Source organism: Lampetra planeri, chromosome 5, assembly GCF_965212315.1.
Source record: "Lampetra planeri chromosome 5, kcLamPlan1.2.h2, whole genome shotgun sequence".
NCBI lineage: Eukaryota > Metazoa > Chordata > Hyperoartia > Petromyzontiformes > Petromyzontidae > Lampetra > Lampetra planeri.
This window is the reverse complement of record NC_136111.1, coordinates 22,669,384-22,683,618: the sequence shown is the minus strand read 5'-3', so window position 1 is coordinate 22,683,618 and position 14,235 is coordinate 22,669,384. Positions and strand designations below refer to the sequence as shown.

The window sequence follows — 14,235 nt, the reverse complement described above, 5'->3', positions numbered from 1 at the left end:
AGAAAAAAACATATTCTCATATTTTGGTACAGGCAAAGGAGGTCCAATGATGTGCATCCTCTCTCTCTCTCGTTTAAACGATCTTGGGCTTGCCTCTTCTTGCCCGCGTGCGTCCATCCACCTCTCAACTCGCCCAGCGGTGACACAGCGGTGGCACAGCCGTAGTGTCTCAGCTGAGACCCAGCAGTGGCTCAGCGGTGGTGGCCCAGTGGTGATGGCCTCGTGGTAGCTCAGCGCTCACCGCTTGATGCAGACGTTCGCGGTTCGAAACCAGCAGCCGGCCCGATCATTGCCGCCGGTGTATTCACCATATCACCACGCGCCGACTGCTTCACGGTAGCCCTGAAAGATCCCGTGACGTTATTCCCAAGAGTAGGCCATTGTGCGCCCGGCGTCGGGGCCTACGTTTTGTCAAATTTTCAACATACCAGCATGCTACTTGATTGGGATTATAAATAATAATTTCCCGCTATTGGCAGATTAATGTCTCAGATCACTCTGACAAATGAGATTCATCCCGGTCTCTTGAGTTCTCACCTGGTCAAAACAAAGTAAACTTGAGAACTCTTTTGTCCCTACGCGAATGGACACGATCAGCTGCCCACTGGACGAAATGCCAGGGCGGCATTGCATATCGTGGGGATAGAAAACATCTAGATTTCTACAATGAGGTGCAAATGAGATAACTTTATATTTGTGAGATAGTATGCGGCAGTGGAGAAGAATTACGCCCTTGATTGAGTCTGAACTTGAACAAGGGCAGGGTTTCAGCAGCATAGATGGCTGTGGGGAGGGATTTCCAGACAGTGGGGGCAGCAGCAGAGAGGGAGCAATCTCTCACTGAGCGACGGTCAACTGGTGTTTTTTTTTCCTTTCCAAAGGCCTTGGGCTGCCATGAAGGAGAACATGTGAAGGGTGCATAGTGATGTTTGCAGGGGGGTTCTTGAAGATGCTGTGAGAGGTCTTTAAGTTGTTTCGGGACTGGGGATGGTAACCGTTGGGGGGATTTGAAAACTGGGGTGATGTGGTTTCATTTCTGGGTGTGTGTGAGGAGTCTTGCGCGTGGGGGTTTGAAAGCGAGATATTTGGAAAGGCCGTAAAGGGAGAGAGTTGCAGCAGCCGTGGCGGGTGACTGGACTTTTTTTCTGGTGGCTGAGAGAATCCCTCCCAGCGACTGAGATGAAGTCTTTGAAATGGAAAGAGTAGCCTGTTTTGAAATTGAATGCTTCAAAAACACCGCCACTGTAATTTGTTGTGCTTTCCCATCGCTGTGACAGAGCGACATTCTCGTTTTCAGAGGCGGCAGCGGTGTTGTTATCTTGATAGCAGGCCGAGATGTTTCGTATTTTCTCCTTTGTTTTTTTTGTGTCGCAACTCGTACACCGTGATTGTCGACAGGGACAAATTGAGAGTTCAATTGGCAAACGCGAGAGAGTTGTTCTGTTGAACCCTTTCACATCTGGCGGCGAGACACTCGGATGTGTTGTTTGTGCCTTCACGGTCGACCGCGACCTGGTCAGGCGGCGCGGCAATGGAGTGAGGGGCTCGCAGTCCAAATCCTCCTAGGGGGTTGACTTAGCCCATCATCTATCCCTCCGGGGTCAATAAAACGAGCACCACTTCGTGGGGAAGCCCTGTTCACAGGCTCGCTCCTGCCATAGGAATGTGGAATTTCAGCCAATGGCCCAGAGCTGTGAGCGGCGGACGAAGCACCGTCGCCCTGGCGCTCGTTGGAGCCGGAGAGATCTCTGTGCGCGCCGTAATTCCACGCGCTGTACATTTCACTGCACGTCCTACTGCGTCGCAGTTTGTACGAAGTGGAACATTTCCTTAAATTTTTTTTACATTTTTCTATTTTCATGAATTGAACCATCTGTTTCAACAACTCTTTCGAGGATAGCAACTTTAGGCTATGTAGATAATTAACATTTTGGAGGGGCTAGGATAAACAAAACACATTTCACACTATAAGACGTTTGTGGTAAAAATATGAAAGCTCATTATCGAGTAGAAATGGGGAAAATACAAAGACCCATGATGCGACCGTTATTTTTATTTGCTATTAAATTGTTCACGTAACTGCAGGTGGGACACATTTGTGTGCAGCACATTTAAAGTGTCGAGAGAGAGAGACTCTAAAGCTGAACACAATGAAATTTGAAAAATAACCAAATTAGAGGCAATATTTAAATGCCTTATTTCTCAATATACATATCCCCCAACGGCTGTTTCAATTAAGAAAACGACCTTATCTGTAAAATGGTTGATTACTTTTTCAGTTGTTTGAAAGCCAATGTGAAAAAAAACAAGAGGTAAAATTAGGAAAAAAATGACAAATGGTCGAATGATTTTTTGGATCTTTTGGTAAAGTCACGTAGATAGAACAAAATAAAAGTAAATAAAATAAAAAAAATACGAAGTTTCGATCACAACACAAGCGATCGTCATCAGGAGGAAAACGGGGGTAAGACCACTGAAGGCGAGCTGTTTTAAAGGTTAAAATTGTGTCTGTATATATGAATCTTCATGAAGCCATTCATATATACAGACACAATTTCAACTGAGAGGATGGGTACCAACTCAGCAATCATCGAAAAGACTTCATCAACCTCTTTAAGTCATAACTGGTTGTGACGTTTCCTTCTTGTGTAACTGCTCGTGCCCCACCATGGTGCTCTCTGACCCCAGGGCACTTATGCCCCGCCCACTTCGCTCTGATACCAGGACGCTTGTGCCACGCCCAAACATTTCAAACCTTTAAAACAGCTTGCCTTCAGTGCCTTCCCCCCTTTTCCTCCTGATGACGATCGCTTCTGTTGTGATCGAAACTTCGTAATTTTTTTTATTGAATTTTCTTTTATTTTTTTATATCTACGTGACTTTACCGAAAGATACAAAGAACATGAATTCCTGTAGTCACGAAAGTTTTAAGTCAAAATTTGGTCGAATGTTCTTTATTAAAGTGAAATTTCTACATAACTCGCATTTTTCTGAATTGCATATTCGAAATAGTCTTTCTGCAACAAAACTTTTGAAATAGAAAATTGCATGTACCGATTGTAGACTGCCAATATAACATAATAAATGTAATTTTAGATGAAGGAATTCTTATCCCTTCATTGCTAAAATGTTGAAAATGCAAATGTAAAAAAGCCACTATCCATTCTAAACCTTGGTGTTTTGTTTGCTGGTGTAGACGTGGGCAGGCTCTGTGATTTTTTTTACATTTTTATTTGCGAGTTCAAAAGCTTCCCCCAGCTGAATGGGCAAAAAATATCACGACTTTCACAACCCTCGCCTGTTCTCATGGGAACCATTCTGTGTTGCTGGCATCGCGTCATGAAACAAATAAACCGTTCGGATCTCCCGCAGTGCAGTGTAACCCTCCATGTGAGAGAATCGCCCACGAAAGTGTATGTCACAGAGCTACCTCCGAAATCTCTTCAAGTGACCTCTGGCTCACACGGTAGCGGGCAGCATTTTTATCATCTACTCTGACGGTAATGTTTGCTGCATGACAAATTAAACCATTATTTACATTTTCAGAGTCACATTAGCTGCAGATCCAAATCTATGATTGAGAGGGGTTCTTTGTGTGTGTGTGTATTTAGTGGTCACCGTGCTGAGACCATCAACTGACTTGAGAATCAGACTTATTCTATCTCTGCTCCTCCCCTTCGTGTCCGGAACTCCTTCCCTTCCTGCCTGCTGCTCATCTTGAACTACGCATCTCTTTGTCCATCTTGGGGGCTTGCGTCCCGGGAAAGCTTCCCATTCCTCTCCCGTTTTCAATGCTTTATATCCTTGACTCCACTTCCATTTCCATGGTGTGCGACCGGTAAAAGAATTGTGTAAATTTCTGTTATTAAAAAAGAACCAATACGAATACAGAACCCTCTGTTAATTAACATTTACTGCCGGTGAATGTTTTCCTACGCGCCGTACGTAGCATAGCAACTGCATTTCACAACTGCAAAGTGTGAAAGGCAGCTTAGGTGTGATTATGTTGCAATGTGCAAACCCGCGCTCGCGAGTTAGAGCTGTAAAATATAAATCCTGGGAATATAAATAGCGATGAGAGAGAGAAATAGCAGCGCTCACTAAATCGTGATTCATTACAGCCGGAGATATTGACATATTTTAGTGAACCGCATTAATCAGATGAGGGATTTGACTTGAAACGTGGTCGACCGCAATTTCAGGAATTCCACGTGTCCTATCTGTGTTACATCACATTTAATGGCACGTCTCTCGCAGCAGCAGCCCCCCCCACCCCCCGCGAGGTGCCCACTCGAACAGCGCGTGGCCAATGCGTGAGCCCATTACAGCGGTGTCGGTGGAACTTGCGCTCACGGCCCAATACAGCTAACAACAAATATATACCATCCCAACAAATATATACCATCCCAATAAAGCTAACAACAAATATATGCAAATGTATATACAAATATATGCAATCCACCGATCACGAACTGACAACCTTCGGAAATGAATAATGCATGGGAGTGCTAACGTCCGTGCATTTCTGGGTAAAGCACCGATATGCATGTGGAATTGGCAGGCAAGAGATGGGCACCGGAGGTCCGTGCATCAGGCTCATCCCGTGTTGGTGCCGGGGCAGTGGCCACTGCTCCTGCATGCGAGTGGGCACCAATCTACCAAACGGCAGAATCTCGGCAACGAATCCACGCACTCGCTCCATGAGACCATCATCACAGCTAAGCTGCCTTTCACACTGTGCAGTTGTGAAATGAATTTATGCTACGTACGGCGCATAGGAAAACATCCACCAGCAGGAAATGTTCATTGATAGAGGGCTCTGTGTTCGTATTGGTTATTTTTTTGTTAAATGAAATGTACAAATACTTGTGTAAATATCGTCATTACCGTCGGTCTCGATGGAGGCACCGCCTGGGTCGGTTCGTAGATGACGAGAGGGCACGAGGGTGCATCGATTCATGGACTGGTATCGATTCTTCAGCGTAGGGTATAAGAATAGAAAAGCATTTGCGCAAGAATCAATGGCATACCTTGACCATCACAGCGGGGGGGGGGGGGGCTTTCTTACAGCGCTGGATTGGTTCGAGGCTGGAAGTGATCACTTTGCTGCTATCCAAGAAGGCGACCTTGGTTTCTGTGTTTTTGTTGGAGTACTGTTCATGTCGCACCGGCTCAACTGCTCGTGCCGTCAATAAAACTCCCAAAGCGTCTCGTGCGATGACATTAATAAATAAGTGTACTTATTAATTAATGAATTCCCTTCCTCTCGCCGAACAGCGTAAACCACCGCGATTGAACCAAACAAACGAGGCACAGTGTGGCAGTGGTGCACAAGCACAACTTAACAAGAGCCCCCAACATCCATATTCGCCTTCGTCGCCTCGTGGCATAAACGCTGCTTCATCGCATCAAACATATCTAGCTGACATTTCGGGCAATGACCCTTTTTCAGGGCAAAAAGATTGACTGAAAGATCAGTTTAGCACGTAGGATATCGCGACCAATATTATTCATAGTAAAGTTTTTGGGTTTAGATCGCGTTATTTATAAATGTGTCGTAACCAGGGGCGGTTTCTTCATTAGGGCGATTGGGCGACGCACCACCAATGTGTGAAAGGGACTTTTTCAATCACATTAACAATCTCATTCAACCACAGAGCTATGCTAGCCGTTACTGTGCCTCTGGATATAGTCCAATCAGCGTCATGTCACGTTCTGTGGAGTACCGCCTCTTTTTGGGCGATTTCACTCCGGCTGAGAATCGCCCCGTGTGGTCCCATAGACTTACATTCAAAGATGTTTTTTTTTCGAAGGGCGGGCGCTGCAATGCATCCTCTATGGCTTCCGGGAGGGCTCGCACTAACGTGCTTACGTCATCATACGTAAGCACGTTTCAGTCAACAAAATTATTTGTCGCCACCTAGTGGAATCTTTAATAAAAGAAACTGGATTGTAATAGTGAGTATAGAAACAAACAAGATGTATTGTAAGAGTCACTTTATTTTTCATTAATATTAAAGAAGTGAAGTTGCCTTTACATGCTTAAGCTGTTAATTTATCCATTGCATGGGTGGACCTTATCCTTATCAATCATCCAGACATTTGCCCCCCCTGAGAGATTTTGCAGGAGCCGCCACTGGTCGTAACCCTCCACCACCCGACACGGCCAATCAGTAAAAAAGTGTCACGTTGATAAAAAAACAAATAGTTCACTACTTTAGCCCACCGGCGTGTTGAAGAGTGAATCTACAACATTCGAGTACGACGTTTCGCTGGTAATTACATCCAGCATCATCGGGCAATTTGCCAGAACAGTGAAGCCGTCACTTGCTCCCGGTCTTAAATCGAGGCCGTGTCGGGTGGTGGAGGGTTACGACACATTTATAAATAACGCGATCTAACTCAAACCCGTGTATCATGACTGAACGACAGCTGTAAGTTGCACTTCACGCTGTTGGTTTTTCTCAGAGCACGAACATGCAAGCCGAGTTCTACAGGGCAACTCTCTGCGTTGAAGAAGCACCATCAGCTCAATTTAAATCGTTCTGTTCTCAACGGCGATTCATTTTAGCCGGAACATTGCGGAAGGCAGTTCGGGGTAAAAAAAATTCTCACACCACATCCATCTCGCCTTATTTTCTCACGCGTCTGTTCACGTGCTTATAGGAATATAAGGGCACTATTAAACGGGCTGATTGCGGATAGTGCTTTACGCCCCCAAAAAACCCTACTCCAAAGCAGCCTCGCAGCGTTCTGGCAACTATATCGAGTGATAAACTACGCATCGGCCATAAGACGGTGGATAGTTGTTGTTTTGTTTGAGGATAAACGCTGGCAGAAGGCCGCCCGCGGTGTTGGTGACGCGGCGATTGTCGCGACGCGTGAGGCTGCACCCCCCCCCTCCTCCTCTCCCCCTCCCCTCCTCGGTGCAAAAGAAGTTCAACATACTTACATACAATAACACCGCCTTCAAATTAAAAAATATGTATGTTGAGTTTTGGAGGCAGTGTTGTTGACAAACAGGTTGCGGTTTTGTTTGTTTTTCTAATTGTGCTTGTACGTCACTGCCAAGGCTGCAGCACCAAATGAACGCGGCCATTTTGACACGAAGGCAAGTCCACTGCGTTTTGCGTAACCGTGAGGCGCAGTCTGTTTGGACTTGATTGTAAACGAGGCGAGGCGACGAGGATGGTTTTTTTATCGATTGAAGGAAGCACGACAGGCTGCGGCAGTGTTCTCTGCTGCACTTTGACGTTGAACTCCTCTCTGCTGCACGTTGACGTTGAACTCCCCTCTGATGCCACGCGCGCTCTGCTCACAGGTCGCGGCTATGGAGCGGCAGATATTCGACTTCCTGGGATATCAGTGGGCGCCCATCCTCACCAACTTCTTTCACATCCTCGCCGTCATCCTCGGACTCTTCGGCACCATCCAGTACCGGCACCGCTACATCGCTGTGGTGAGTCTCGAGCCCACGCGTTCGCTTCTCGTGCACAGTCGTAGCGAGAGGCACGTTGGAGGTAGTTTGCCGGGCTGGAGGAATATTTTTGTACGTCCCTCCTGGAGTGCTGTAGGCCCATGACCACAAGTCGTAATTAAAAGGTATACTTGAGGCAGTGTGCCAGTGCTGGAAATCTCTTTCGAGGCTGCAGTAGGTGGCACGAGACTGGTAGCTGTAGCCATAGCGAGACGCATGACGAAATGTGATGCGCTGGGCATGAAAACATCTCGTGGCTCACCGGTAGACTGCAGTAGACACATGACTAGAAGCCACAGCCATAGCGATGGGTATACTAAATGCCGTGTGCCGGGACTGGCTGTAATTAACGGCTGACCGAGGGCGAGCAGACGGACAGATCGCGTCTTCCTTGTTCTCAAAACGCTCATGTCTCACTCGGCAACACGGCTCCCCGCAGCACGATAAACCCAGGATGTGCAGACGCGGGAACGGGGGGGGGGGCACTCGCTCTCGCCGAGTGATTGTGTTTCCATGGCGAGAGGTAGAAGGCAACTTGTCCCAACTGTTATCAGGGTGAGCAACGTCAGTACATTACGATTAATTAACGCGTGCAATTATTTTACCATCAGTATTTTTTACCATTGCCACAAAACGTTTTTTTGGCTGTTGGAGCTGGCGTGGTTGGCACGTTTTATTTATTTTAAAACGCAGAACCAGATGCGCGCCACCTGCACGACTAACGCTGATGAGTAATGCATCGCACGTGGCACAAGTTCCATTCAACCCCAGGAACACAATGGGGAATTTGATTGGACGCTTGATTAAGCAATTATGTACTCACCGCTTTGGGATTGCACGTCATGTGCCCATCAAAACCCAGTTATGTCACTGATTAACAGGCGAAATATTCGGGAATTTTCTGGCCAGTTTGCAATCAACTTCACGGCCGAGTCGAAATCATCCAAATCGCGCTCAATCGACGACTTATCACAACATCAGCTTAAATACGCCCAGGCTCGCCACAGAAGCCAACCTTGAAAATGTACGTGCTATGAAAAGGGCCGTTGCCCGAAACGTTACCTATTATATATGTTTCCTTTTAAGGCCACACAGTGTTATTGACGAATGTGCTTTTTGTTGTTGTTGTTGTTGAAGTGTGCTCTTGTGCACCAATGCAGTCACCACATAAAGTGTTTGGTATAAGAATACGTTTTACCCTTTCTTGCAATAAAACAGTTGTTAAGATGTTCAAACACCAAACAGAAACCTTTTGCAAGGAATCATGTCACTGCATTAACCACACATACTTGTAGTGAACATGCAAACAAAAACTTGCTCTGGTAAGGACCCATGTTGTTAAAGTGTTTGGTGTTGAACCTGGCGACTATACTGCCTGGGGATATCAGGTGTCATAGGCAAGGTGTGGCCAGGAGACGACAGCGCTGAGCAGAGGTGTGGACTCGAGTCATGTGACTTGGACTCGAGTCAGACTCGAGTCATGAATTTGATGACTTGCGACTCGACTTGGACTTGCATAACAATGACTTTGTCCCACCTCTGAGATGTGGACTCGAGTCATGTGACTTGGACTCGAGTCAGACTCGAGTCATGAATTTGATGACTTGCGACTCGACTTGGACTTGCATAACAATGACTTTGTCCCACCTCTGGCGCTGAGTGTACCCCCCACGAAATCGTGCTGGATTTTCTCTGGGCCGGTTGGTTTCTTCCTGCATGAAGCCACACTCTCATTCATCGAACCGGCCAAACATCATCCCAATGTAACAGGACCCTCGTAAAAAATATATATATATGTAGTTATGAGACTCAGTGAGGCTTGGCATTTCCATTCCTTAAACAACACGCGCACTTACGTGGCTTAAGTGCCCACTTACGTGGCTTAAGTGCCCAAGCACAAAGAAATGTATTTGTATTCATCTGGCTACTGCCCACGATGCGCGTGCCCTGGCTTTGTAGGAAGAGCGCCCTTAGCTGCGCGTTGACGCTGCATGTACCGAGCTCCGAGAGATTTCCTCAACCCTTCCTTTCAAACGATGTCCCTGCGACCGCAAACGATGCTTAGATGCGTTCGTCTGCACGCGTTGGCTACTGGTCGGCCGATGCCGCTCCGCACGTACAGCACAGGTGATCACATTCGTGAAGAAAATGGTTTTCTTCAGCAGTAGCTGCCCACAAACGCACGCACAGACGCACACACACGCAGGCACATCGGTGAAAATGTTTTAAAGCCCGGAGAAATGTTTTGAAAGACGCGAGCTGTTGGTTTGTAACTAAAATAAAAACGTGCGCATAGGTTTACTGCCTGTAGATGAGAGAGTGTCACGTTCTCTAAGGCGTTTTAAAGTTTGTAAACGTGTTGGCAAATGTGCACAACAATCTTTGGCCATGTGCCTGAACCGATGCAAATAGCGTCGCGAAAAGTTGAGGATCATTGCCAAACGAGACCCAGCAAATCCCTTCCCGTGAACCCCCCCGAAATGATTGGACCCTAATAGCACGGACGCTCATCCTGGACACCGTGGTGCTCGAGTCGGACCTTGATCCTCGTTTAATTGCGAGCGGGCTCCGTGTGAATCATCTCGGTGTGGATGCGTTCCGAATTCGTTGTTTGTCTCCTGCAAGGGGACCAGCGTACACAATGGAGATCTGTAAACAATCGGTGAGAGGTTGCGACGACTCTCTCTCTCTCTCGCTCTCTGCACGCGGTGTGGATGCGAAGCCCCCCCGAACAATGCGCCACGAGCGTTGTTTGTCTTTTCTTTCAAAGAGTAAAAGACGTGGGTGCTGAAATTACCTGCGGCAAGGCATTTATGCACGGTAACACCCCGGGCTGTAATAGCTTTCACACTTGGCTCGTTTCATTAACCTTAAAAGCCGGCACTCGCCTGCGAAAAAAGTGCTATTACCGAACCAATGTTAATCTCGGCAATTTGTATGTTGGACATCTCTTAACAATTAGCCGGGCCGTACCGTATCTGCACTCCGTGATAATTTTTAGTCGTATTCTTTTTTGTATATTTGAAGGTCAGCTTACATATTTAATCCCTCGATTTAAACTTAAGTATTGGACTTAAACTTGTGCATTATTATGCATGTTATAAAAATTCTTGCCGGTTAAGCATCAACCCAATCACTTGCAGCATTGAGTAACCCACACGTACAAAGTGCAATTGCGCTCGCCCAGGAAGCTCGCTGGTGGAGAGAGCGGCTCACCATCAGGTTTGCAAGTTCGAATCTTGTTTGGGGCGGGGGGGGGTAATGAAAATGGGCACCACGTTGCGGGGAAATCACAAAGGGAGGTGTCCTCTGGCGATACTCTCCTCCGCTCTAGGGATGTGGAATTTCCACCAGGTGATGGGAAACCGCCGATTGGAATAGATTATCTTGCTGGTCATTATTCATGCAACGACTGCCATCGATGACTTCGGGCTATTTCACGAGGCCCTGTCAACCTCTAAACATCAACATTGATATTTCATCTCCAAAACAACAGGCGATTCGTATGCAGCCCCCCTGTTAAGGGATGTCAATTTAGTTTTCTTTTCCTTTCGTTTGTTTTGTCAAATATGCAAGCGGAGTGGAGCGGCTACTGCAGGGAAGCCGAGCAGCGTCCCGTGCTCCCCATTAAGTCGTAGAGTCAAAGGCAATTCCAGGTGGGAAGATTCCGCGATATCAGATTATTCAACGGAGCAAAGGAAAAGGCGGGATGGTGGGATGCAACGGATGCATCTCGCGGACACGGACATCGCGCTAAGCTAGCAGCGTGTGACCTTGAAGAGTGCACAATCACGGGAGGAGCCCGGTTGATGAAGACTCATCGTCCGTGTCTGTCAAACTGACGCCTCTAATAAGTGTTGTGCTACAATGCAGCCGCCACTGCCGCTGATGATGCGGCTAATATTTGCGAAGGCGTCGTGGGCTTCTCGCAGGAACGCCGGGAAGGGGAGGGGGGCATGATCGCGCTGTGATCTTCTTCTGTGGACGGGAACTTGAACGGATCGCCGGGTTTGATGGAGAGCACAGGGCACGCTGAAGGCAGAACTCCGTACGCCTGGGCCGTGTCGTCAAGCCAAGCAGCCGGTCGCTTGTGTACGTTGATTTTGTTTTATTGCAGCTGCTGAGCGCGGGCACCAAAGGTCGACAATGTCAAAGCAGACAGCAGAAAACAGCTGTTGAATAGAGCGAAGTTCTTGTTGTAAGGTCGTGCAGACAGAGACGATATGGGGAGAGAACTTGAAACAGCAGCAGTGCAAGGGAAGGAGCAGAACGCGTAAAGTTGTGACCTGCAGTATGGTGGTTGAGTGGATGAGTGTAGTTGTTGTGGCCTGCAGTGTGGTGGTTGAGTGGATGAGTGTAGTTGTTGTAACCTGCATTGTGGTGGTTGAGTGGTTGAGTGTAGTTGTTGTGACCTGCAGTGTGGTGGTTGAGTGGATGAGTGTAGTTGTTGTGGCCTGCAGTATGGTGGTTGAGTAGATGAGTGTAGTTGTTGTGACTGGCAGTGTGGTGGTTGAGTGGTTGAGTGTAGTTGTTGTGGCCTGCAGTGTGGTGGTTGAGTGGATGAGTGTAGTTGTTGTGACCTGCAGTGTGGTGGTTGAGTGGGTGAGTGTAGTTGTTGTGACCTGCAGTGTGGTGGTTGAGTGGGTGAGTGTAGTTGTTGTGACCTGCAGTGTGGTGGTTGAGTGGATGAGTGTAGTTGTTGTGACCTGCAGTGTGGTGGTTGAGTGGATGAGTGTAGCTGTTGTGGCCTGCAGTGTGGTGGTTGAGTGGGTGAGTGTAGTTGTTGTGACCTGCAGTGTGGTGGTTGAGTGGGTGAGTGTAGTTGTTGTGACCTGCAGTGTGGTGGTTGAGTGGATGAGTGTAGCTGTTGTGGCCTGCAGTGTGGTGGTTGAGTGGGTGAGTGTAGTTGTTGTGGCCTGCAGTGTGGTGGTTGAGTGGATGAGTGTAGTTGTTGTAACCTGCAGTGTGGTGGTTGAGTGGATGAGTGTAGTTGTTGTGACCTGCAGTGTGGTGGTTGAGTGGATGAGTGTAGTTGTTGTGACCTGCAGTGTGGTGGTTGAGTGGGTGAGTGTAGTTGTTGTGACTTGCTGTGTGGTGGTTGAGTGGTTGAGTGTAGCTGTTGTGACCTGCAGTGTGGTGGTTGAGTGGATGAGTGTAGTTGTTGTGACCTGCAGTGTGGTGGTTGAGTGGTTGAGTGTAGCTGTTGGGACCTGCAGTGTGGTGGTTGAGTGGGTGAGTGTAGTTGTTGTGACCTGCAGTGTGGTGGTTGAGTGGATGAGTGTAGTTGTTGTGACCTGCAGTGTGGTGGTTGAGTGGGTGAGTGTAGTTGTTATGACCTGCAGTGTGGTGGTTGAGTGGATGAGTGTAGCTGTTGTGGCCTGCAGTGTGGTGGTTGAGTGGGTGAGTGTAGTTGTTGTGGCCTGCAGTGTGGTGGTTGAGTGGGTGAGTGTAGTTGTTGTGACCTGCAGTGTGGTGGTTGAGTGGATGAGTGTAGTTGTTGTGACCTGCAGTGTGGTGGTTGAGTGGGTGAGTGTAGTTGTTGTGACCTGCAGTGTGGTGGTTGAGTGGATGAGTGTAGCTGTTGTGGCCTGCAGTGTGGTGGTTGAGTGGGTGAGTGTAGTTGTTGTGGCCTGCAGTGTGGTGGTTGAGTGGTTGAGTGTAGTTGTAACCTGCAGTGTGGTGGTTGAGTGGATGAGTGTAGTTGTTGTGACCTGCAGTGTGGTGGTTGAGTGGATGAGTGTAGTTGTTGTGACCTGCAGTGTGGTGGTTGAGTGGGTGAGTGTAGTTGTTGTGACTTGCTGTGTGGTGGTTGAGTGGTTGAGTGTAGCTGTTGTTGTGACCTGCAGTGTGGTGGTTGAGTGGATGAGTGTAGTTGTTGTGACCTGCAGTGTGGTGGTTGAGTGGTTGAGTGTAGCTGTTGGGACCTGCAGTGTGGTGGTTGAGTGGGTGAGTGTAGTTGTTGTGACCTGCTGTGTGGTGGTTGAGTGGGTGAGTGTAGTTGTTGTTGTGACCTGTAGTGTGGTGGTTGAGTGTAGTTATTGTGACCTGCAGTGTGGATGAGACGAAACGGTCAGTGTGTGATAGTCCGAGGCCTCAGCGTAGGTGGAGGAATTAACAAGTACGGTTCACGGGAAGAGTAACCATGGCAACAGCAGCAGCAGCAGCAGCACCGATAGAAGAGTGATAAGGAGATGACAGACGGCCAGTAAGCGAGTGGCTGCAGTGAATCAATCACGCTGGCTGCTTTATGTGGTATTCTATCGAGTGCAGTGAGAGAGGCATTCTAAGTCTGGCCCAAGGGATACCTTCATGAGTGTGATAAAAAAAAAACAGTGAGAAATATTATTACCTTTTAATGTATTTATCCAAATATATCCTCATCGGGTCTCAACACTTTCAGGATGGTTCCTCGTTATGACATTCGGCCATTTATATTTGGTACATGCGAGGGGGGAGACACCTAAATGTCCAAAGCAGATGGGTTCATGAGCCCAAGTTGCTGCACTGCCATATGCTGGCCACGTCGCAGCCCAGCGGGTAGCAAGTCAGGAATCTCACAGACCTGTGCGATCCATCGATTCTTGCCTCCAAAGTTCCGGGTCACAGTCATGCACCACCACCACCACCACCACCGCTGCCCCCCGAGTGTTTGCTGTTGTGGCCGCGTGAAGCACCACAGGGGACGTCGCTTGATCAATGCCGCTGCATGGCAATGTGACGGTTTGTGTTTTCACACGAGACATTTTCAAGAGACTCAG

At 47.9% G+C, this 14,235-nt stretch overlaps 1 protein-coding gene across 1 annotated transcript in view; it reads left to right on the top strand.

Annotated features, from left to right (window-relative positions):
• Positions 1 to 14,235, top strand: part of LOC144719159 (sodium/potassium-transporting ATPase subunit beta-1-interacting protein 3-like) — a 174,787-nt gene that overhangs the window by 108,353 nt on the left and 52,199 nt on the right. Inside the window, exon 3 of the mRNA XM_078595030.1 lies at positions 7,322 to 7,459. Within this exon, the coding sequence (XP_078451156.1) occupies positions 7,322 to 7,459 (138 nt within the window). The remainder of the gene's footprint in view (positions 1 to 7,321; positions 7,460 to 14,235) is intronic.